Source organism: Anopheles coluzzii, chromosome 3, assembly GCF_943734685.1.
Source record: "Anopheles coluzzii chromosome 3, AcolN3, whole genome shotgun sequence".
Taxonomy (NCBI): Eukaryota; Metazoa; Arthropoda; class Insecta; order Diptera; family Culicidae; genus Anopheles; species Anopheles coluzzii.
The window spans coordinates 8,065,559-8,088,950 of NC_064671.1; the positions used below are offsets into that span (position 1 = coordinate 8,065,559).

A 23,392-nucleotide genomic window follows, 5' to 3' on the forward strand; every position below is an offset into this window, starting at 1 on the left:
TCCCAGATTGTTACTATTTATAACTATTACTCAGCACTGTTGTTGTTGTTACTAAAACACATCCCGAAGAACTTAAATAAAGCGCTATCGTACGCGAATGTGTAGCAAAAACAAATAAAAAACGAGTTTTATTTTCTCAAAAAAAGAAAGGAAAGAGCTAAAGTGTTAAGTAAGATGAAATTAGATGAGTATATTGCTAACATCGTTGTTTCCGCATCGCAATTAAATCGACATATTCTGACATCATATCTGTCGTTGCATTCGTGCAACTATGGTAGAAGAACCTCTTTTCCAGTGGCTTTTTCTTACGAGTTTCGTGTTAACAAAGTCGTTTGTGTGTCGTTTGCTCTACGCTTAATACACATCCAATGTGTTTAACTAATAGCTTGTTCGTGTCGGATGATTACAATTTAGCTCGGAAGAGTCAATCCATTTATTTACAATTAGCGTTATAATCATTATTGCAGTATTCTGTAGATATTATCCTGAGTGGTCTGGTTTGTAAGTTTTGTGTGTGTTTTGCTTCATACTTTAACAACGCGTCCGTCCTATTCCTTTTTTACTTTTCTCTATGTACTATGGGTCATCTCAGTAATTGAAATAATGAGTTTCAATTAGGCTATCATGCTATCGCTGAATATATCCACATTCTGTGATTCATCGCAGCCCTAAAAGTTGGGTGTATCGGGAGTAATTAGGGAAAAAGAAGTTAAGATAAAAATAACAAATCGTCAGCAACCGCAAGGAAAACAACAAACACCGTGAGCAAAATGGATAATACCTAGCTAATATTGCTTGTGTCCCTAAATGTCCCTGAATGTATGTGGTCAGCAAAAAAAAGATGTTGAAAATAATTAAAATATGGATATTATTATCATGTGAATTAAAAAAAAACGTATAATAATGTCTGCAACTAAGCGGAGCTGATTGTCACAGAAAGGAAAAACATACGACACAATTCAAGTTTTATGATTCTTATGACCGACCTCCCCCCACTACGGTATAAATCAAACCCACGCGAATACGTTAACTCTTAAGCAGTAAAAGCACACAAACTAGACAAATACACTTAGTTAGCGGTCGTAAGGAGAGGGACACAAACGCTGCAGCGTGGGTCTCTGTCTGTGTTCAATCCGACTCGGACCCATCGCTTCCTTCGTTACCGCTGTCCTCGAGTTCTGGCATTGGGAAGCGCAGGATTGCCGCCACACCGGTGAGCTGGGCGAGTTCTGGTAACGACGGTAGAATAAAGAGATATTATTAAGGAGCTCTCTCCCAAATGATTGCAAAGGGGGGAAGTACTTACGTTCGCCGGAGACATGCATACTGGAGAATATTTTGACCTCGCCACCAGAATCCCGAACCGATTCTACCAGCTGGACGTACTCTTTGCGTGTGGCCAAATCTTGGCATCTGTGTAGAATACAGGGAGAAGAAGAAAACATCAGATCCTAAAGTCCACGAAAACCCGTGACGAAAACGACACCCGGTGAGAACTTCCCAGACGGCACGGCAATGTTAGGTTTTAGACGCCATTAGGTCGTTCACAAATCACGGAAAAAACACCAAGACAACAAGATCTTCTAAAAATAGGGAAAGCGACGCCGTTTTTACGACATTTTGCTGCCATTTCGGCGTATGATTCACCTACTAAAGGTTACGCCCAAACTCTGTTGTGTTGTTGATTGCGTCTACGCGTTGCCTTTTCCAAAGTCTTACTTGTTGGGTGTTACAGGTAACAGGTACAGGTAACCTTTAGTGAAGCGATACTCTTCAACCCATTTCAAATTTGGAACTGTTTAGTAGGAGGTAGGTATGCTTTGGATTGTATTGGAAGATATTTTTGGAAACCTCTTTCCTGATCGTAAATTTCAGCTCAGAGAGATCATTTAAAAGCATCACCTGATTCTCGCATTCCCGGCACATCGCAGCAACCGACGCAAACTGGTAATACTTCTCCCTTCTCCCGTTGCCCGACGACGACGGGTCCTTTGCCATCTAGTAAACACGGAAAACGTGACCATCGCAACGATGACGATTTATGAGTGCGCGGCGGCGATGTTTTGTGGTTTTTTGGGGAAAAATAGAGACCGCGAAGACAGGGATCTATTTATAAAGACCCTTCCTCTACGCCGTACGAGTTTCGGAGTTTCGGTAGCGCATCGGTTCAACGTGTTTCTCGTGCCAGATTTTCCATTTATTGCCACCCTGCATCAGCATTTGCATGGGTCCAACGAGTCCAACGACTGGCAAACGTCGTGTTGCTGTGGTTGAAGAAATAGCCAGCCAACTACGCGGCTTTCCGTTCTTGTGTTTTCATGCCAACGGCTTCCCAAAATCCCATCTCCGGAAGACGTAGCGGACGGAAAGTAAACAACATCGCAAAACAGCTCGCAGCTCGAGAAACATTGTTAGCGTAAATCTTACGGAAAGTGAAAAGATCTATTTTGTTTACAGCAATCGATCTTAAGAGAAGGTGTGTATGTACGTGTGTGTGTGTGTTTAAAGGGGGCATCATCAAGTGCACATTCCTCGGGGATGCATTCTAGCTGAGCTCCGGATGTATTGTGGGTCATGATGTGCACATGTTAAGCTGAACCAACTGGACTGGACGGACTTGCGCAGCTTGTGGATTCTGTCTGTTCGTCTTCACAAGTTAAAACACCCCACACAAACCACGGTAATTATTAGCTGCACTGCTTGAATCAGTGCCGCCGCTCGGTGGGCCAAAGTGCAACGGCACCAATAAATATGGCCAGCGGCAATTTGGCCGGTACCATATTGGTGGAGAAGGAGCATTAAAGTCGTCGCGTGAAAGGCCGGGATTAAGGCGTAGAGGCGCGCACGGTACGGTGCAGGGTGTTGTTGGTGTAAGTAATTATAGCTTCACCCCGCCAATATTTCCCAATCTTTTAGGCACAAATCTGTGCAAAAATCAGCCGGGGGGAAAGGGAGTAATATCTGTGCGAGTGTCTGCGAGGCGCGCTTGTCACCTTGGAATCGTGTGATTCCAGCAAAAAGCCACCACTGAGGAAGAACAGCTCGGGACAGGGTGATGTGCTCTCGTTGCAACATACCTGCCTTCCAGTTGCTAGTAGCAACGATACTTAAACCAAGCAAGCCGCAGCATGCTAACGGGGTGCGATGTATTTTTTGCAGACCGGTTTTGCGGGATGGAACCGTTAAAAATGGGATAGTGATTGAGAGCGCGCGTGGTATGTTTGCTTGGCACATTATCATCAGGTACCGGTAAATGCGGTAACTCCAAACCGTAAAAAAGACACTGTCCTCATTTTGGTGATTACATTTTGGGTTGGAAGAAGAATTTTTCAAAATCAAACCCAGAACAAACGTTTTTAAAATTAATGCAGATTCAATACTGAATGATTCGACAGGCGATGATCCCCCTTCTGGACTTATGCTGTTATGTCATCAATGGTCTGTGGAGTGATTTTTTTATAGGTTTTACTTGCATCGTCTAGGTCTAATTGTTCCATGGAGGAAGAATATGCTGGTAGCAAACTCTCACCACAAATCTGTTCAAAATCAGCTCAGTTAGAGCCCTTGAGGCCCTTGCTTTGTACTACTGTTGCAACATATCGGAAGATCCAGAACAAGACGAGGTTTATGTAGATCAATGGGAATCCGGAGGTCTGCCGGACGACCGGTTTACCGCCACGGCGTGTCTGAAAACCGGTCTCGCTTCGAAGTTGAAGAGCGAGAGAATGTTAGATGAGCTAGGAAATTCCAAGAGCGAACCGGTTCGCTCGCAAAAACCTCTCTCGCCACCGGGTAGATAGCGTCGGTTTCTACAGCAACCAAACTGAGAGATGGGCACGGTGATTTGAAATAGATTCAAAGTAAAATGTTTGAATTTTTAATTTTTAATGTTTACTTTTTAAGGGCAATTCACAGAATCGATATCCATTTAGAAGAATTTGTTGATTTCTAATTTATATAAAAAAAAATCAATTGATCATAATTAATTATTTTTGGAGACCATCTAACATAAGTTATCCAATGTAGGATAAAAATAAAAAAAAGATTTAAAATTACATACAAATGTTTCAAATATTCGACAGCATCTAGCTGCCTATCTTTTGCTCCGTTAAACGCTCTCCAGCGAGAGAGTCAACATTTTACTGAATCACATACGCTTGCCGCACATCCCTATCTACAAGGCGGCGGCGCAAGTCGGTTGCGTTCGCTCGTACTTCTACGCGGCACACATCGTCAACACAATGTAGTAAGGGACGCGCGATCGCAGCAACCGGTTCGAAGCGCTCGAAGATTGCGTGAAGCGGAGCAAAAAGAACCTTCCACCGTTCGTAATCGTAGCCGTAGCAAAATGAAGCAGAATAAGTTCGGTGAAGAGTTATTCAAGAAGTGTCCTATTTCGTAAAGATTTATTTGAAAAAAAGGTGTCCTCAGCAAAGGGAAAGCAAAATCCGGCAAAGGTTATAACACTGAAATCCTCAGTTGTGTGTGCCAGCCCAAACGGAAGAAAAGTAAAAGTTGTACATTAAGGTAAACACAACCAAATTCCCTTCTCGTTTCTGAGGGTGTCACGCGAAAGTCACGTTTTACCGATTTAAATGCGCGTTGAAAAGGGCAAAGAAAAAGCAATAGAAAGACGAAGCAATCTACACACATCAGGAAGCAACAGTGTGTGTGTGCGTTTGTCTGTCGTGTTTGTATTTTCGTCGCCGACTTTGTGTGTTACGCTGATCAGCGGCACGTGTGTGACGGCCCCGGCCCCAAACAATACAGTGGACTGTTTGTGCAGATGTGCCAGAGGAGAAAGTCCCCCGTGTGTGTTTATGTTTGTGTATGTGTGTGTGTCTGTGTTTGTCGCTTCATTTGATGCTTTCTTTTTATGCTACCGCGAGACGACTACGATTTCTCTCTCTCATTTTTTGCCTCACCCATCTAGACCGTTTGCGTCTAATGATGCGCGCACATGGTTTTCAATTGCACCCCGGCGAGTTTGGGGAACCCCCCGGTGGGGGGACGAAGGTGGCGCAACCACGCTGATTTAATTGATGTAAACTGCGCACCACAACACAGCGGAAAATTCGAACCACTCATAAACCGATCTGTCACGCTCGCTTTCTCTGCGCGCGCCCCTCGGGGAAAATCATCGCGGCATAATGACAGCCGCCCCCATCCCTCTCATACGTCTGGTCTGTCTGAGTGGGGGTTTCCTTCACGGTGAAAAATCGTGCAAAGTGCAATGTTCGTGACAGATCGGGTGTGATTGATTTGCGAATGCAGTGAAACAAGAAAAAAAAGGAAAGGAAATGCAATCACCCCTCTCCTTTGCGCTATATCGTTAGAACGACAGTCTAATGGAGCTAAGTGCCGCAGGAGATTTATCATATTACAGCTTGTAATTAGTCGTAGGAGGCCACCTCTCACCGGGGAAACAGAGTGTAATTAACTGCAAAGCTCCTCTGATCGGTACGAGACCATATACGCGAGGCTCGGTATCCCATAGCAACAAACTCAACCTTCCGTGATAGAATGCGCGACCTTTTGCGCGGGCCCCGTATCTTGTGGCGCGAGATTGTGTTTCCAAAACCGGGTGATCTCTCTTAGTGAAATGCGATCCTTCCTCCACAGTGCTGCTCGGAACGGCGCGGCGCGGTGTTTCTAGAACCCAATGGGGGCGGTGGGTGGGTTTTGTTGTACAAACAATGATCTCCCCCGTACCCAATCTTGGACATGCGTGGACACTGGCACATACAGCTGACAGAGAGCAGCGCTCTGTATCCGCCCCAGTAACATTCCCAGTTCTTACAGATCCATTAGAGAAACTCACTCATATTCGCGATCACCACGCAAAATTCCGGTTTTTATTTCTTGGCAGCTGCCTACTCAGGGCAGCGCGCCGTGTACGTAACACACCACCCCGGCAAAGATTTGTTTGTGACTTGGGAGTATTTGGGCGGAGAACCGCCCAACAAGAGAACAATCCGTCGCCAGATGAAAGATTAAAATTCTTATCGCGTCCTTTTGTGTGTCCGTTGTGCGTCGTCCAGTCCCGAGAGAATCCGTCAAGGTCTGATGGAATTCCACAAACGTGCACGTTGTGTTGTGTTGCGTGGCTCAACATTTAAAGTCCGTGTCTGACGACGGATTTGTATGAGGTAAAATGTGCTGAGTCAACTTAGGGGGGAGCTTTTAGGTGACAAATTCATCGAAAAGCAGACATGACGATAGGTTCGTGATCCCTTGTTAGATCACAATGAGTTAGTCTTCCATCTACTTCCAGGAACTTCCAGGAAATGAAACGATGTGAACTTCCAATATCGTTTAAAAGTGAAGGAGTTCTACAACTCAATAAAATCCTTATCTTGAACCATGTAGAATTGACTACATTAGATAAAACGTTACATCTACCATATGGCTCCAACTGCCGCTGCTTGCAAGTATAGCACACCTCCAAAGGGAGAAACATATAATTAGACAAGGAAAGACACAGTAATTAGAGATGGCGAAGATAGCGTGTCTGTACCAACAAATCCGTGTGCAGGGAGGGCGGTGGGAGAGTCTGTTTTGCATCAGTAACTTCAAGATTACTCTCCTGTCCATTCGTTGCCTTCGTCGATCGTGATCTTTCAAAGATCGCGTATGAAGATCACCATTCTTTGTTTTGATTGTTGGTTATAAAGCATTACAGTTAACTTGCATTCAAAATATGCATCCTAAAGTCTTATTCTTAGTCCAAACCCCCCCCGTCGCCGAAAAAGCACACAATGTTATAAATATTAAATCGCTTTACTTCATTCTTCTCCTACATCTTCCCATCGAACTCTTTTTGCTTAACAAAGCTAAATTACCTTTTCCTTTGCTTCCATTCTTCTCTTCAATTTCCAAAGCAGTCGGAGCCGAAGCTACAGCCTTTTCTCCTAACAATAAAACACCGAAACACCGGGGGGGGGGGGGGGGAAAAAAGATCACTCAGATCGCGATCGTACGTACAACGGTGTACAGCAGAGTGGAGGAGTCGTTGACCTTGGAACCAGAGAGCTGGAGAGTAACAAATAAAGAAAGATAGAGGGAGAGCGAGAAGCTGGAAAAATCATTGCAAGTTCCGCAAGAATTCCATTCTTGCTCTCCACAAACGGTGCACAGAAAGAATGCCACCTAGTACACAGGGTAGAGGAGCAGCAGTAAGTCAGCTACCCGTGCCGGAACGCAAGCCGGACTACTACATCGGCCCAACCGGACGTCCCGTTTTGACCATGGGCCTCGATCGAACGAGCCCGGGTACATGTGATTCAGCCAACGGCACAGGCAACAGCAAGTTAAACAAATGCTTATACAACCTCACAATACGGAACGCGGGATATCCCACCAGCAATAACGATCGTCACGGATCTGTCAGCAGCAGCAACAGCAGGAGAGTGAGCAATAAAACCGAACATGATATAACGAGCGCACCGGCGAGAGGTCACTGCAGTAAATCACCCCCACAGATTTCGGGATCCGGTCGGTTCGGTACAGCGCCTGACACTGGTGGTCGGCGTCAGCCGATGGTATCGACTGCGGGCGGGTGGTCTTCAACGGCCGCCTATCAAAAACCGGCCAGCAGTGGAATCTGTGGGCCGTCACCGCCAGCAGCTGCTGCCACGCGATTGCTTGCCGCACGATCATCCGGCGGCGGTACGAGACCTCAATCGGAAGCTACTGGCGGCAGCAGGCCAGGTTCGCTCGTTCTACAGCAACAGTGCAGGTGGGTGGCGTGTGCTGCAAGTGTCACGGCAAAAGACACCTTTTACTTTGTACTACTCCATACTCCCACACCATTTTTACATACCTTTTTATTAGATAAGGGAGCGGGTGACACGGTGAGAGATACGGTTTTGATTGATCGTTTTTTACACACTACAGGGAGTTGATTTGAGTTTGAGGCATGAACGACGTAAGATTGTGTTTAGAAAACGCACCAAAATTATATGCAAAAAAGAGGTTTCGATTCTAAGTAGATCAGAGCAGAGCAGTCCAAGCATTGTAAAATGCGCACCAAGCAACACATGGCGGGGATGAACCAGTTTAGAGTGAGTGTATGTGTACGACGAACGCCACCAAAAGCGCCTTAGTGTATCGCGTTGGCACAATAGTAAAACAAAAACACTATTGGCAACTGGTATATGCAAATGGGTCATAGAAAACAGATGGCTTGAGAGGGGGAGGGGGCGGGCTGTCCCCGGCCTGGCATGTTTGCTGGGTCAGCGTTAGCTTTTTAATTCGTGCTAAAGCTTTTTTTGCTTTTGCATAATGCTTTGGAAGAAGGGAGGGAATTAGGCCTCCGCCACTGTGATTGTGTTTTTGGCCAACGCGCTAGGGGGGCAGGGATTAGTTTTGCTTCAGTGGCAACTTAAACTGGGTTGCCGTGCTTATTTGTTTGTTTGTTGGAAATGATGCGAAGAATTCAAAGCTCCATTTCCTATTGGAATATATATATCAGGTTGGAATGTTAACGATACTGTGCCACGAGGAATGTGTTGTAGATCTACAAATGCAAACAATTCCATGTGCAAGTATCGCATTATCAACACTTGAAACGATACATCACAGCCAACCAACGCCATCGGCATATCGGTCGAACGGCAGGGGCATTAACTGCTTGATGTACTGTACAAAACACAAATGCACCCCGATAGCAGTGCGTAACTCGAGCATGTCACTACGTACACTGCACACTGCCCGTCTGCCGGTCGTCTTATCGAACCGTCCGTGTGTAAATGATGTAAGTCGAGCAATAGCGGAAGTACTCCCAGCCCCTCGAGTTGGCAAAATTGGGATTCCAGTTTGAAATGCTAAATGCTGATAACAAAGTAGGGAATGTTGGAAAATTCAGCCAAACACCTTTCCCTTTTTCTTATCACTGTGTTTTGTCCCCCCATTATACGTGTCTCTTCAGCGCTTCTTCGTGACTGCGAATTGGGGATTTGGCGATAAGCACCGTGGCGTAATTGAGCTAATATTATAGCGCTACTTCAGTGAGTTATCGGAAACTTGGGGGGGGAGCTGTGCTTAAGATTGGCGAGAATACTTCAAACCGTCTCCGTGTCCGTGTCGCTACTTGTGTTCGTCAATTAGCGTACGATCCGGCAAAGTGGATCACTTCAAGCGCCGTTTATTGGTCGAATGATCATTCGATTTGTTTGCGCTCATCTGCATGACGGTATGTGCTTATTGCCCGTGGCCTCAAGACAAGACACACTGCTTGGCGTGCCTTTCGTGAAACAATAAATTATGGGTGTGCTGCACCACGGGGGCCCCATTGATATGCTTGAAACCGAATTCGAAAAACGCTACAGGGCGAGGAGTGCACAACAAATTCATGCTCAACAAACCCTAGCGTGACTGAAAACGTTCCAATACATGTCTCCTACACGTCGATAATCAAATTACCTACCATGGGCCATGGGAGTCGTTCAATCAGAGTGGTTCGATTGTTTAATGGTACATTTGTTCCTGCTGTGATCGAGCTGTGTGCCGTTGTGCTCCATTCACGCGGATGCGATACATTAAATGAAATTCGCTAGCAGCAGCAGTAGGGGTTTTGTTTTTTGGTTTTGGCAATGCGAACGGAGGTGGAAACATTTTCTTTTTGTTGGTTGGCACAGGGTTTAATTTCGCACAGCTGCCCATTTTTGGATGGGCACATTACCCCATGGTCCGCGAAGAAGGTCCACGATAGGAGGAGATATTGAATAACAATTACCCCAGTGCGAGTGTGTCTTATATGCAAATGCGTCGCTGAGGGGGAGTGGAAGCAAACGAAAAGGTCAATGTAAATTTATCTTCATTTAAATCTTTCTCCTCCCCTTTCGGTGTCCTTTCTGACGAGGAGGCAATCGAACAGCCAATAAATCCGATGCCTTGAATGTATTAACACAAAAGGGTTGTTGATTTATTGGCTATTGGTCCATGGATGGAACTGGTGGTGAAGGATTTTACATCCTTAAGTACAATGGCATGAAGTGCATTTATTTAATGTAAAAAAATCCCTTTTTCTCTCTTTTTTTCAGATATTCTAATCACCACAAGCAGTTGGACAATCGATTAAGCTACCAGCGCAGCTACGATCGCAACATCTTTGGGTACGATAAACCATCAACAAATCAGATCGTGCTGCCACCGTTGCAGATCTAAAAGAACGGGCTCAACACTTAATGGATGATTCCCCCTCACAGACACACACTTCCTAGAATTATCTTTAAAAGACTAGATTTAGAACATCTTCTCCGGATGAATCCGTTCCATATTGCCAAGAAAAAAAAACAATAATACCTAAAAGAAAGATCATAAAATAAACCCCCCAAAAGGTGTGTGTTCACTGACCTGAAAAGATTGTCCGAAATTAGCAGCGTTTCAATTGCCTGAGCGTCAGCTGCCTTGCAGACGTGCTTTTTGCCGTAAAACGCCTTTGCCGGTTCGAGCTGTAGCGTGGTGTAGAAAGTTTCCAGCGCTTTCACCTCACCGGCCGCCTTGGTGTCGGACATTTTAGCGATTACGGCCGGATCTTGTAGGACCTCTGAAATAATAAAAAAGAATTGCTACATGAAACTATTGCTCGGCGGGACCATTTTGGGGATCAATCGATACATACCTTTGAGAGAATGCTTGAATCCTGAGGACGAATGAACCAGCATAAATTTACTTTTATTATCTATCAGCACCTGGAAGTGTAAGAAAAATGTGTGTTTAAAATCCACATCCCACATTATTAAATCTCGCGCAATGCGCACCTTGTTGTCAGTCTTTACAGCCTGTTGGAACATATACTCGTAGAACTGATCCTTCACGAAGCCGGGCGACGCGATCAGCACACACTTGACCACGTCGAAGTTAACGTGCCGCATGATTCCCTGCATCACCGCCTCGTAGAATTTGTTCAGGCCCTTCTCGTGCTGCTGCACGTAGCCCTTGCGTTTGCGCGGGATCGCCACATCGATCTTGCTCCGCACCAGCGTCATGCTGGACGTGATCAGGCAGACGTGCGCCAGCCCGTCCTGCATGATGACGGCCGCCACATCGGCATTCTGCGTGACGTCACACGCCATCTCGATGCGTTCCAGCGCGATCGAGTCCCACTCCGGCTTGGTGAGCGTGAAGGCACGGTTCACCTCCAGATCGATCGTGTGATAGGCGCCCATCTGGAGTGGGAAGGAGACGCAAAGGAGTCGTTCGAATTGAAAATAATGCTTGCTGGACTTGTATGAAGTGCCATTTTACCTTTACGAATTGGTTCTCCTCAATGTTGCGGCCTTTGAGGCGCAGCACTTGAGCCTGCGTGTCGAAATCTATCGTCTCGACGCTAATTGTGAGTGTCGTGCGAACGCGGCTGCTGCTGGATGACCCCGTGGAGGATTCATTTTGTACCTGTTGGAAGGAAAAGGAACTCCCTTGATTAGAGTGTGGCTTTCATTTAAGCAACGCTTACTTGATCGTTTCTACATACCTTCCGGATCGTGCTGCTGCGGACTTGGTCGCCTTCTGCGATTAGATTGTACGCATGCCACATATCCTCCGGATCTTCGGGCACCAGGACAACACTCCTGTTTGGGCGAAGGCGAACGGGAAACAACAATAAATATAACATCCGCCACATATTTTCTCTCATCACTTCTCGCTCCTTTGGCATGATACCTACCCATCGCCCGTTTTGTCGACGTTCTTGCGGATCAGCTTCATCGTGGCAGATGCCAGGGGCACTGTGAGCTGTCTCTCGGCTTACTTGTTCGGAAGCAGGAAGGAAAGGAGGCAGGTTTTAATTACCACTTAGACACATGAAACGGTCACAAACGGTGCGGGCGGTACGTTTTCCTGGGCAAAGTTCTGAACATTTTTGCCGGTTAATTTGTTTCCCTAATCGCATCGAAATCGCACGTCGTCCGGACCCGCAAGTGTTTCCACGTTCGAAAATATTTGCTGTTTTGGTTAAAATGTCACTGGCGGGCTGACTGGCGAAAATATGGGCCACAGATGGCGCGAAGTTTCCCTTGACAGCTTGTTTGTGTGGGGTTGGTTTGGTAGAGAGCGAACCTTTTTGGGGTTTCTGAAAAAAAATGTACGTTGCAAGACATTTGGTTTGTTTGGGAAAATGATTCTGAATTCCTTTTTTATGAAAAATAAAGCCTAAAATTGAGGAAATTAAACGGAATTCAAGTGAATGTATCGAACGTATTGAGAGCACGCCGTGTGGTCGAGGTTGTTTGGAACATTAGCATCTCTCAAACAGCAGCGTGGATGACAAAATCAAATAAGCAATAAATGAACTAAATTCAGTAAAAAATCACTTTAACTCAAGTTTATTTTGGCTTTAAAACGTGATATTCGACTTGCGCGAAAATCCGAGTTACGCGAATGTCTCCAGAACGCATTATTCGCGTAACTCTGGGAAAGATTGTAATTGCACTTTGAAACGAGCACCGTCGGCAAGTAAAGGAAGGGTAGAGAAAATGAGCGAGATGCAGCGATAATCGAACGTCAAAATCCTCTCCATGTTGTACGGGTGGCCATTTAAATTCCCCTCTTGGCTGTCAACGCGTGTTGTTTACATTTGGCTGCGTATGTGTTGCTTCTTCTCGGCCCTTTGCTGCAAATCCTTGCTGCTTTCGCATCCCCGTGTGGATGCTTTGCCCTGGCCCTGGAGAGGAGAGAGAGAAAAAGAAAAGAAAAATAAAACAAACGCCACGAGAAGAGCAGTCGCAAGGTGAATTACAACACAACGCACTTGGTGGCGTTAAACAACTGCACCAACCCGGAACCAACCCCCGCCGTCCCCCCGTGAACGAGTGACGATGGAGCAGGAACCGTGCGCGGAGTTTAAGATGGAATCGCTCGAAAGCTTCGAACCGCTGGTCAACCCGATTAGACAGTATCGGAATCGCTCCAAGCGCACACTGAAGACGGGCGAAGAGGTAAGAAGAAGGGGTGAATGTGTGTGTGTGTGTGTGAGTGAGTAGGGGTGACAAAATCGTTTCGATTTATGGCATTTTTTTTGTTCTCTTTTACTACCCAAAACTTGTCCCAGAAACTGGCGGAAGTGCTGGCCAAGATAGCCTCGCTGCAGAAAAGCACGGAAAAGACGGACGGCATCGACCGGACGAAGGTGCGCACGTACAACGTGAAGCTGCGGCTGCGGAAGAGCCTGCTGTACAGGTGCTTCGACTGTGGCAGCTGCTTCGCCAATCCGGACTTTCTCGAGCTGCACGAAAAGTCGCACAAGTCGGAGCAGGGCAAGTGCGACATCGATCTGCGGCCGGAGCCGGGCACGGACGGGGAGGAGGGCGAGATGAATCTCAAGCAGAACGCATGGTTTGTGGGTGACTTTGGCGAGGAGGACGAGGAGGACGGCGACGGGGAGCATCACATACTGCAGCTCGACTGCACGGTGGAGGAGGGCGAGGACATCTTTGACATCACGTTCGATCGCACCAAGTGCGAGAAGACGTACACGATGAAGTACAAGGTGAAGAAGGAACCGGTCGGCAAGTGTGAGCACTGCGCGAAGCAGTTCTACTCGGCGGACTGCTTGAAGCAGCACGAGCTGGAGCACGAAAAGTTTCTCGACATTGCCAATATCGAGCCGAGCATTATTAACATTATTCGGTCGCCCCGGATCGAGGAGAGCACCATGACGCTGGACGAAAGCTTCTACGAGGCGCTGGACGTGAGCGATATTCTCGAGCACAGCAGCGGCACGATCGACTGCTCGGGCGGCGAGGGACGGCTACCGGCCGGGGCAGGTATAATGCTTGAGTATCGCATCATTCCCCGGCGGTCGGCGAGCGGCGAGAAGGAGCTGGCGCAGGTAAAGGATCAACCGATGGAGAGGGAGCGAAAGGAGATCGGTGGTACGGTCAGCACACACGGCACAGTCAATCAGCCCGAGTGTCAACCGGTGGTGGTGGCAAAAAAGCAAGCAAAAGATGTGATAATTAAGGAGGAGCCTGTGGATGAGGAATCGGCGGCACCAATACCACCACCACCAGTGAAGACCATAAAGCAGGAGGTGAAAGAGGAACCGATGGAAGAGGAGCAGGAGGTGAAAGAGGACCCGATAGAAGAGCAGGAGGTGAAAGAGGACCCGATAGAAGAGCAGGAGGAAGCAGCAACCAGCCATGTCCAGCGAGCGCACCTTAACTTGCAGGCAAAGTATGAATGCCCGTGCTGCACGCGGCGGTTTCGCTTTCGGGCCGCCCTGCTCGTGCACGAGCGGACCCACACCGGCGTCAAAGCGCACCGGTGCAAGCACTGTCCGCAATCGTTCATCTCCAGAGGGAAGCTTTTCCTGCACACCTTTGCTCAGCACCGGAAGCGGGTGCCGTAAAGAGGGGGCCAGCTCCGCTTAATCCGTTTTAATATCGGCTTGTTGTTAGTCTGTCGTCGTCGGCAAGCTTCTAGATGTTGTTCCGCCCGAGTAGGAAGGCAGACAGTAGAGTCGCATTTTTACGTTCGTACAAGTATTGGATGTAGTTTGTACCACGCAAAAAGGTTCCCCCATTCGTCGTGTCGTGTTCTTTATTCAGCATGCACAAACAAACATAATACTCACCCGATCGCTTTTTCGCATTTCTTCATTTTTTCTTATTAAATAAATTTCTGAACAAAAAACAAGAGCAAATAAAAATCGATTTCATCAAGCATATCCCTGCAAAAGGCATTTACTCAATCCAAATGGTTCAGCAGCTCCAGCACGCTGTGCTGCAGCGTCATGATGGTTTTCTCCGTCTCCCAGCGTGGCGGGACGGACAAATCTAGCTGCGTTACGGTGCTGCCGGACGAGAACATTCGCTCCGGACAGTCGGGTGCGTTCCGTTCCAGCACCATGCTTCCGATCGGGGTGGATTTGGACACACATTTCTTTAACTCCTTCGCCAGCTGTCTGGCGCTGTACGTGGACGGGGTTGAATGGTCGCTTTCGTCGTCGAGCAAGAAGTACGTTCGCCCGATCGGGTAGGCAATGATTTCATCAATTAGCAGCGTTCGAAGTGCTGAATGATCGGGTCGCTGGTCAAGCAGTGGGTTAGCGATCGATTCTTCGGTGAGCTGTTCGTGGCGCAGGAACTCTTTGCAGCTTTCTATCGTCGATGCGTCGACGGGTTCACGAGTTTGCGGTGGGATGAATAAACTTGGCAGCCAGTCTGGGTTGTGGACATCCCACAGGGGTGCACAGTTACCTACAAACGAGGGAATTATTAATTATTTGTGGACTTTAAATATAACTTAATAGGGTTTATGTTGTACCTTTAATGAAATGTCGTGAGCAAATATGAAGCTGATTGATTAGCGTTGTGGTGAAATCTACGCCACAAATTCGGCACCACCAGTAGAGCCGTTTTTTCGCCAGCTTTCGCATCTGTTCGCTGGTGTAGTCCGTTGTGGGGAATGAGATGAATCGAATGCCATTTTCGTGGTTTTTCTTCGCCGTTTGCCTATTGCTTTCACAACTCTCAAACAAGCAAACCATTTTGAAGCATTAAAAAAACACCCAAACACAATTTAAATAACTAATTAATGATCTATTTGGGGAGAAACGCACTCCATTGTAGCTTTGTTTATGTTCTGTTCTTTTCTTGCAGATGTAAATAAACAAATTGCAAAGGGATCCACAAAAAAGGGCTCACTTGGCGCACAGGCAAAACTGAGAAAATAGCCCATACAGGTACGAGCCCTGCAAATGGGGGTAACAAATAGAGTTAATTTCATGTTTTAGCTGATCACGGGTAGTTTGTCTTCGTAACGCCTTTAAATTTTAGATAAAAATACAACGGGTACATTTGTATTGGGCACTTTTTAACAGATTTTGTGCCAACCCCTTTTGACTAATTTGAATTTGACATTTTTGACACTTGGGCTACGCGAACCGGTAAAATCACAACACAACAACAACAACAACACAACAAACATCCATAAACAGAACGCATGTACGCCTGGGTACGTATTTCGTTCGCGGGGGCAATGTATAAGGGATTTTTACACCTAATGGTCTAATTTCGTTAAATTCATTCTCCAGGGTGCCAACAGCCATGCCCAGCTGGGACTGGGCTACGCGACGGAACAATGTGAATCCCCGCAACCATTGACCGATGTGCCGTTTCGTGGCGGCGATGTAGAATGTGTCGCTGCCGGTGGTGGCCACACGCTTGTAGCGACGGTTGGCGGGAGATTGTATGCTTGCGGATGGAACAACCGAGGCCAGCTTGGTTTGGGACACGCGAATGACTGTGTCCGGTTCGAGCCCGTCGGTGAGTTCGGGTTCAAGCGGCTGTACGCAGGATGGGACACATCGGCAGGAATAAGCGCATCCGGAGACCTGTACGTATGGGGATCGAATGTGTGGCAGCAGATAGGGCAAGCAGGGGCTAAAAGTATCCCAACACCCACACGGATTGAGCTACCGGAAGGTGGATCTGTAGCGAAAGTCACTTTCGGTTTACAGTACATGGCGGTGCTGATGGAGAGCGGAAAGGTTTGGGTGTTGGGAAAATGTAAATTCCTAGCCGATTACCCACTGGAAGTTGCATCGAAGCTAGTGATTCGATGTCTCTGGGATAGAAGCTCCGTTCGTGATGTGGTTAGTGGAGACAATCATTTGGTGCTGCTAACTGGCGACCGTCGAATCGAATGCCTTGGCGACAACAAACATAGCCAATGGTTGGCAGAGAACAGCATATCGGAAGACGTTACAAAGCTTGAATCTGGATGGACCCACTCGGGATGTCTGACCGTGAATGGGACCGTGTATTTATGGGGTAGAAACAATTACGGACAGCTTGGACGACCGGTGCCGACTAGTAGTTCCTCAGCTCCACAAAAGCTTCAACTAGAAACGGACCAAATGGAGCTGAAAGAATTTAGTTTGGGATCCCAGCACGGTGTAGCACTGACACGCGATGGACGTGTGTACTGTTGGGGCTGGAACGAGCATGGCAACTGTGGCACGGGAAGCACAGCGAGTGTGTACGTTTATTTACAAGGCTAATTTACAGACAAAACACATATTTATTTCGACCTTTTTCCTTTCTTTTCCCCTCAGATTGGTTCCTACCCCGATAGACATTTCCGTACCGGTGAGGAAGGTGATCTGCGGTGCTGGTTATACGGTGGCATTCACCTAACACACACATCATTCATCTCGCAATGCAATCGTTTCCATCACCCGCCAGTGCCATCGACCCATTTATTAACGGGCTGGAAAACAATGGCAAAGAAATGGCAATAAAAACGGGCACCATTGGAAAAAGAGCCAAAATAACCCACAATTAACACGCTTACGGCGAAGGAAAGCAAGGAGCACAATAGCAACATGATCCCAATGAATTGTTCCCTTTCTGTGCCTTAATAGCCCCTGAAACGCCCCTGTTTCTTGAGCGAACACCACACCCCGTGTCCACATTACCGTTTTATGGTTCAACCGTCCGTGTGTTTGGCGAATTTTGGAGGAAACGGTGAGCACACACTCGCACACACACAATAGGCAGAAGAAAAGCCAATATAGCAAATATTTGGAGATTTGTTGATCACTACCACACGGGCTGGTGTGTATATTAGGGGTAATAATATTTGAAAAAAAAAAAAAACTGATGATGCCAATTTTTCAGAAAAAGCACAACAACGGGCACGCCCCCCAAAATTTAACCTGAAGGAAGGCTTGTGCATTTTCTTTCATTTTACCTTGCTGGTAAAACTAAAAGTTAGCTAACTCCTTTTTCCGTTTTTCGCCTAGAATGTACCCACTGGCAGAAGCTGGATGGTTCTGTACCTTTCTGACTACCCGCTAGAAGGTGCTAGAAGTAGGCCTTGGAATTTTTGCATACTCCACGCAGTAACAGGTAGCGCGTACCTCTAGGGGTCACCGTGGCGGGTAGGGTGTGCGAAGCGTGTTTTAAATGCCAGTGTCACGGTGCAGATCAGCATCATTCGTCTTGCGATCGTTACACGAGCAACATCATCATCTGTCTGTCGGCGTTCCGCTTGGCGTTCTGGTTGTGCTCGTTCAATCTGCTCGTTTGCCGATTAGATGGGCCTTGGAAGCAGTGTCGAAGCCGTGCCAGTGTGTGATATAAAGAAAAGTTTGCCATTAGTTTGTGCAGAGCAAGAACGTCAGCAGTCCGAGTTAAGCAGTCAACGTGTTCAACCCGCCGCCGCAACGATGACGAACGGCACTCTATTTCAACCGCAGTACACGGAGGTGTTTTCCAGCCCCATGGCAACGAGCACCGTGCCGACCGGTAGTAGTACCGGATACGTCGAGTACAGCACGGCCCACAGCAACCACTGGCAGACTATGGAGGCGCCTACCGTTCCGGCGACTTATCAACGGCAATCCCGCTCCCGTCAACGGCATCTGATGGTGGACTCTCGCCATCACAACTCCTTCGCCGACAGTGAAGCGGTAACGCAAGCGGCCGATGCGTGCATCAGTGATATACGCCGCGTGGAGGAAAACCTGCGCATGGAGAGCAGGATGTTGAACGAGAACAACAACATCCCGATGGCGCGCTGCTCCACACCGAGTCCGGCGTACTGTTTCCACTGCGATCACGACCATCGGGAGCGCTGCTGTCTGTACGTTGGCGATACGGCGGAAGATGGACCGTACTATTCGCGGTGGAAGCGCGATCTGGAGAATCCGACCGTGCGGCCACAGTACATCCCGAAGATTCCGGAGGCGGTGTCGGGCAACAGTACACCGTTCTGGTTCCCGGCCTATACGTACACCAAACCGGAAGCGATTAAGCAGAAAATGATGGAGAAAAATCCACCACCACCAGCCGTTTGGATGCGCCAGTTTTACTATCCGGTCGTTGGCTACGGGCACGAGTATCAGCTGATGAATCAGGCCACCGTGGAACAGCCCACACCTTACCAGCAGTATCTGCAGCAACACCAGCAGGAAGTGTACCGGTTGTACCATCAACAGCAGCAGCAACAACAACAGCAACGGGAATCTTGTCGACATGGCCGCGGCAAGTGTGATGGAATCGTGCCCGGAATCGTTCCTCCGTACGTTCAGCAACCGTTCCAACCAACCCAGCTACCCGATACCGTCGATTACAGCCAGCAGATACATCATCCAACGGCTTACTACTACCACGGAAGTTACTACAGCACTCCTTCCCATCCGCATCAACATCTTCCGCAGCAGCATTACGCTACACCGATTGCATACGCACCGGTTCCAGTGTACCACGACGGGTATCTGCATCCGGCGCATTATCCCCACATCAGTTATCCACCGGTGACCGCAATGCCACCCCGAGAACCAACACCACCCTCACCGACCACCTCGTCTACACCGCTGTGGTTGCTGTTCTGCCAGAAGCTGTCCCGCAAGTTCCCGGATCGTAGCAAAAAGTCTTCCCCCGCCAAGGGTGGCCATCGATCGCCGAGCAAAAACTTTGCCCACCATCATATGCGCCACAATCCGACCACGGTTGGGCCGACGCTTGGAGCTCCGATCGCACCGACTACTACCGTTGCGCCGGATTACTATCCACCAAAGTATGCCACGATTGACCCGCAGATGCAGTACCATCATCACCAGCATCAGCATCATCGACAGGCAGTGGCAGCGCAGACCTACGGACGAGCGGTTGGCATTACGCAGCAGGCAACGCCTTACTACGGACACGTGGCGCCTGCAACCACACCGATCAACGATGTCGCGATGTACTACGTGCAACCAGCAACAGTTAACGCTTAATGGAATAACGAGTTTGGGCTGTATTATTGACAAAGAGCTAGAGGCTTTCTGATCATGTTTTAAGTATTTAGAGCTAGTATTAAACTATTGTGATTGGGGCTAATTTATGTACAACAATTTTGTAACACAAAAAATGGACAAACGTAATAAAACGAATGAAGTAAATCATATGAGTTTTTTTCTTCTAGTGGGTAATTTGGGTCAGGCTACAGAGTGCGTAAAGGCAACGAAATTCTCAGTTGGTTCTTAAATTTTAGTGAAATATCAAGAGAAGCTGTTTACCGAACTCATACCCATTTTAGAATTGGACTGGTCAAGGAACTGATCTCTTGTCAATAACAATTCTAGATAGCTTTGCTCGGAATCAGTTATCAGTCTGAACTCATACTCCTGGAATTTATTGAGAAACTATTTTTTTTTTTTTCTTTGGCTCAACAACCGTTGTCGGTCAAGGCCTGCCTGTACCACTTATGGGCTTGGCTTTCAGTGACTAATTGATTTCCCCCCATAGCAGGATAGTCAGTCCTACGTATGGCGGCACGGTCTATTTGGGGATTGAACCCATGACGGGCATGTTGTTAAGTCGTACGAGTTGACGACTGTACTACGAGACCGGGTCATTGAGAAACTATACCGGTCCTAAAACTAATCTCAAACCCCATACAGATCTTACACTTGGTCCTGAACCTACCACATTCCTGGGAGTGGTTCAGAACCGATGCCGATAATCCCAAACCAACAATGGTCCTGAAACTGATTCTGAATCCTGGAAATGATCTCAAACGCACACCGGCTCTGAAACTGATTCTGAACCCATATCGGTCTAGGATTAGATTCCGAACCGATATCGGTTCAGGAACTGACACTGACTCTATAAACCCTGGAATTCAAAAATAACCCATATCGGTCCTGAAACCGATAAAGAACTCATTTCGGTTGTGGCACTGGTACCGAACCGATGTCATCTACTGGAACTATTCCCGAATCCATGCCAGTCATAGTCAACTGATCACGAATCCTTACCGTTCCTAAAGCTGATCCCTAATCCATATCGTTCATGAAACTCATCAGTTCAGGAGCTAGCTATAATTCGTACAGGTCCTGGAACTGTCCCAGATCTCATGTGAGCCCTGAAACAGAAACATTGTTGTTGTAGAACCACAATACAGTACATATGTACAGTACCTACTCCAACCCAGTATCTGATTAAGCAGGTCCATACAGGTCCATAAACCTTTGCTTGGAACAGTATGTTTGAGAAATTCGCCTTATCCGAGTAGGCAGGGACAAACAAACTCTTCTTCTTCTTTTGGCTCAAAAACGGTTGTCAGTCAAGGCCTGCCTGTATCCACTTGTGGGCTTGGCTTTCAGTGACTTTTGGAGTACCCCCCATATAGCAGGATAGTCAGTCGGCACGGTCCATTCGGGGCTTGAGCCCATGACGGGCACGGGTTGTTAAGTCGTACGAGTTGACGACTTTACCACGAGGCTGGCTCGGGAGAAACAAACAGGCTAGAATTTTTATTATAGATTTTTTCCTCATTCATTCATTTCAATACGACCCAGCTCCTCCTCAGACGGATCGATACAGCATTATAATGAATTTGAAATGGAAGTTATTTTATCTGAATCGGAAAATTGGCATGAACTCTGACCCTCTCCTGGCTTATCCCGCCGTGCTCTGCCAGGTGGATAAAGGTGTGCTTTAATTGGAAAATAAATTCACCTTCCCTTCACCGTCCACCCTTCTCACAGCCAACACATTACCATACTAAAGAATCACCATGGCCTGCTCTGTTCACTCACACACACGCCGCTCACAGGAAAGAATCGGCCCAACAATCGGCCGTTACCGACCGGTATCTGTTTTTGTTGCCAATTGGCCAAACGAAAACGCGCTTCAATCGGTAGGTTTGATCGGTGGGCAAAACAAAACAGGGACAGCATAAAACCGTACCAGGGATTTTGGGAGCTTTAAGGGAATCCATCCAATGGGGGGAGGGTGAAGCGGGTGAAGTAACACAGGAACACTGGCCCTGGCAAAATCAAAACCTTTTGAATTCGCAAACCCAACCTAACTACTGGGCTGGAATTCGTATTTTTTTGTGCGTTTTTTCCAGTTCAATGTATTTATTTATGTAGCATGTAGTTTCGTTGTTTTTTTCGTTCGTGAAATTGTGAACACGGTTGTACCGTACCTCTAGGGTACGAGCCCCCCCACCCCGACCAAAAGGTTCACAATCAATTGAGTTCGCTTTCCGGGTGAATAGCTATTGGCCCCCGCTTCTCCGGTTGGGTTTGATGTGTTTTAATTGATAACCTGCTGCAACTTCGTAAAACATGACGAATGATGGGGTACATGTGTGTTGTTTTTTTTTGTAGTTGTTTTTGGTCAGCCTGTACGGTCAGTCGGTCTGGACTGGAAAAATCCCAATTCCAAAGGATTTGTTTGCTAGTTTCTGGCCACTCATCGCCCAAAGTCACACACTCCCAGCTCGCAATTCTTTTTGTTTTTTTTTGGGTTGGTTAATAGAATTAGGTCGAAATCGATTTTTCTTGCAGATGTGGGATGCACACATTTGGCGTAATCGCCACTTTTTTAGAAGGGCGATTAGGCGGGCGATGATTCTGCTCTAATTACGAAATCATTCCGTTTAGTCCCATTATTTGGGTGTTTGCTTTTAGGTTTTGTTTCTTGCGGCAGAATTGCGTGAGGGAATTTTTAAATCTTTTTTTTTTGCTACATTAAAAATAGACACAAAAAAGACCGTAGGCAGTGTTTTACAGCTGTTACCGAAAACAAAAAAAAAAAAATGGGTCATCAGAATTAATTAGCAATGTTATTTCCGTTTTTCGTAATTGCTTCTTGGTTTCTGAGTGTATGTGTGTGTGTGGGAATTTATGGGCAGGAAAAACGAGTCGTTTGTTTTAGGTGGGTTTAAATTTACTACCGATTTTATGGTTCCCCGTAAACAATTGTGTGAAACCTTCGCACAAGTGTTCCTTAAACACAGATGGTAACCAAAAGTTGTGTTGATTTCATTTTGATGACATGACGCCGATGACTATGATGATACTTTGAAACAGTTCAGGTCACGTTGCTAGGACGGTTCGTCATCACGACTGTACAAGGAGAGCGTCCCAGTCAATCGGCCGTATCGGGGTGGTCGTTCGTCGAAGAACGTTCGTCGCTCATGAGTGGACAGGGTTGTACCACTAGATTGGGCAGAACAAAACCTAGACGGTTTTCTAATTTTTGATCATAGAGGGCTATGAAATGAGTGAAAATGAGCGTCGCGGCGAACGTTCCCGGGAACGAACGACCACCCCGATACGGCCGAATGTCTACTAAGATAGTTACTCAGCCGTACCGGCGAACTCGTTCCACGAGAGACATTCGTCGCTCATGAGTGGACAGGGTTGTACCACTAGGTTGGCCGGTACAAAATCTATACGGTTTTCTAATTTTTGATCTAGAGGGCTATGAAATGAGTGAAAATGAGCGTCGCGGCGAACGTTCCCAGGAACGAACGAGTTCGCCGGTACGGCTGACTATCTATTACCGATGTCTACTATGATAATTTTGATCTACCAACTTGACTATCAGAGTATGTCCAGTGTTGGGACCTCAAGAAACTCCAATTCTTCATACAACAACTCCAG

At 47.1% G+C, this 23,392-nt stretch overlaps 5 protein-coding genes across 7 annotated transcripts; 3 read left to right on the plus strand and 2 right to left on the minus strand.

The window, feature by feature from the left end:
- Positions 1 to 170: 170 nt before the first annotated feature.
- Positions 171 to 11,970, minus strand: LOC120955059 (protein pelota). Its single transcript, XM_040375536.2, has 8 exons — positions 11,669 to 11,970; positions 11,477 to 11,573; positions 11,251 to 11,397; positions 10,764 to 11,171; positions 10,625 to 10,694; positions 10,357 to 10,549; positions 1,307 to 1,413; positions 171 to 1,229 (listed from the first exon to the last, which is right to left on the minus strand). The coding sequence occupies exons 1-8, from the start codon at positions 11,707 to 11,709 to the stop codon at positions 1,129 to 1,131; spliced, it is 1,164 nt and encodes a 387-aa protein (XP_040231470.2). The 5' UTR covers positions 11,710 to 11,970; the 3' UTR covers positions 171 to 1,128.
- Positions 1,929 to 10,329, plus strand: LOC120955061 (uncharacterized). 3 transcript variants are annotated; one of them, XM_040375539.2, is made up of 3 exons: positions 1,929 to 2,476; positions 6,882 to 7,738; positions 10,044 to 10,329. In XM_040375539.2, the coding sequence occupies exons 2-3, from the start codon at positions 7,143 to 7,145 to the stop codon at positions 10,165 to 10,167; spliced, it is 720 nt and encodes a 239-aa protein (XP_040231473.2). In that variant the 5' UTR covers positions 1,929 to 2,476; positions 6,882 to 7,142; the 3' UTR covers positions 10,168 to 10,329. The 3 variants fall into 3 exon arrangements, with proteins under 3 accessions (XP_040231473.2, XP_040231471.2, XP_040231472.2); XM_040375537.2 differs by lacking the exon at positions 1,929 to 2,476 and adding an exon at positions 4,146 to 4,527; XM_040375538.2 differs by lacking the exon at positions 1,929 to 2,476 and adding an exon at positions 4,146 to 4,527 and having other exon boundaries at positions 6,885 to 7,738.
- Positions 11,971 to 12,513: 543 nt separating the features above from the next.
- LOC120958234 (zinc finger protein 668-like) lies at positions 12,514 to 14,666 on the plus strand. The gene is made up of 2 exons (XM_040380879.2): positions 12,514 to 12,938; positions 13,052 to 14,666. Exons 1-2 carry the CDS (start codon positions 12,819 to 12,821, stop codon positions 14,348 to 14,350), a joined length of 1,419 nt encoding a protein of 472 aa, XP_040236813.2. The 5' UTR covers positions 12,514 to 12,818; the 3' UTR covers positions 14,351 to 14,666.
- On the minus strand, positions 14,651 to 15,604 carry LOC120958235 (uncharacterized). The gene is made up of 2 exons (XM_040380880.2): positions 15,268 to 15,604; positions 14,651 to 15,200 (listed from the first exon to the last, which is right to left on the minus strand). Exons 1-2 carry the CDS (start codon positions 15,488 to 15,490, stop codon positions 14,689 to 14,691), a joined length of 735 nt encoding a protein of 244 aa, XP_040236814.1. The 5' UTR covers positions 15,491 to 15,604; the 3' UTR covers positions 14,651 to 14,688.
- Positions 15,605 to 15,893: 289 nt separating this feature from the next.
- LOC120958198 (secretion-regulating guanine nucleotide exchange factor) lies at positions 15,894 to 17,343 on the plus strand. Its single transcript, XM_040380825.2, has 3 exons — positions 15,894 to 15,957; positions 16,037 to 16,983; positions 17,060 to 17,343. Exons 1-3 carry the CDS (start codon positions 15,946 to 15,948, stop codon positions 17,139 to 17,141), a joined length of 1,041 nt encoding a protein of 346 aa, XP_040236759.2. The 5' UTR covers positions 15,894 to 15,945; the 3' UTR covers positions 17,142 to 17,343.
- The last annotated feature ends 6,049 nt before the right edge of the window (positions 17,344 to 23,392 follow it).

What these genes read in the sequence shown, in the direction of transcription:
- LOC120955061 (XM_040375539.2), top strand. Translation starts at nt 7,143, where the DNA reads ATGCCACCTAGTACACAGGGTAGAGGAGCAGCAGTAAGTCAGCTACCC. An exon ending in GTTCTACAGCAACAGTGCAG is followed by an intron (nt 7,739 to 10,043) that starts GTGGGTGGCGTG and finishes TCTTTTTTTCAG; the next exon opens with ATATTCTAATCACCACAAGC.
- LOC120955059 (XM_040375536.2), bottom strand. Translation starts at nt 11,709, where the DNA reads ATGAAGCTGATCCGCAAGAACGTCGACAAAACGGGCGATGG. An exon ending in GCAGCAGCACGATCCGGAAG is followed by an intron (nt 11,398 to 11,476) that starts GTATGTAGAAAC and finishes TCCTTCCAACAG; the next exon opens with GTACAAAATGAATCCTCCAC. An exon ending in CTGTAAAGACTGACAACAAG is followed by an intron (nt 10,695 to 10,763) that starts GTGCGCATTGCG and finishes TTACACTTCCAG; the next exon opens with GTGCTGATAGATAATAAAAG.
- LOC120958234 (XM_040380879.2), top strand. Translation starts at nt 12,819, where the DNA reads ATGGAGCAGGAACCGTGCGCGGAGTTTAAGATGGAATCGCTCGAAAGC. An exon ending in CACTGAAGACGGGCGAAGAG is followed by an intron (nt 12,939 to 13,051) that starts GTAAGAAGAAGG and finishes AACTTGTCCCAG; the next exon opens with AAACTGGCGGAAGTGCTGGC.
- LOC120958235 (XM_040380880.2), bottom strand. Translation starts at nt 15,490, where the DNA reads ATGGTTTGCTTGTTTGAGAGTTGTGAAAGCAATAGGCAAACGGCGAAG. An exon ending in CTCACGACATTTCATTAAAG is followed by an intron (nt 15,201 to 15,267) that starts GTACAACATAAA and finishes CCTCGTTTGTAG; the next exon opens with GTAACTGTGCACCCCTGTGG.
- LOC120958198 (XM_040380825.2), top strand. An exon ending in ACGGGAAGCACAGCGAGTGT is followed by an intron (nt 16,984 to 17,059) that starts GTACGTTTATTT and finishes TTTTCCCCTCAG; the next exon opens with ATTGGTTCCTACCCCGATAG.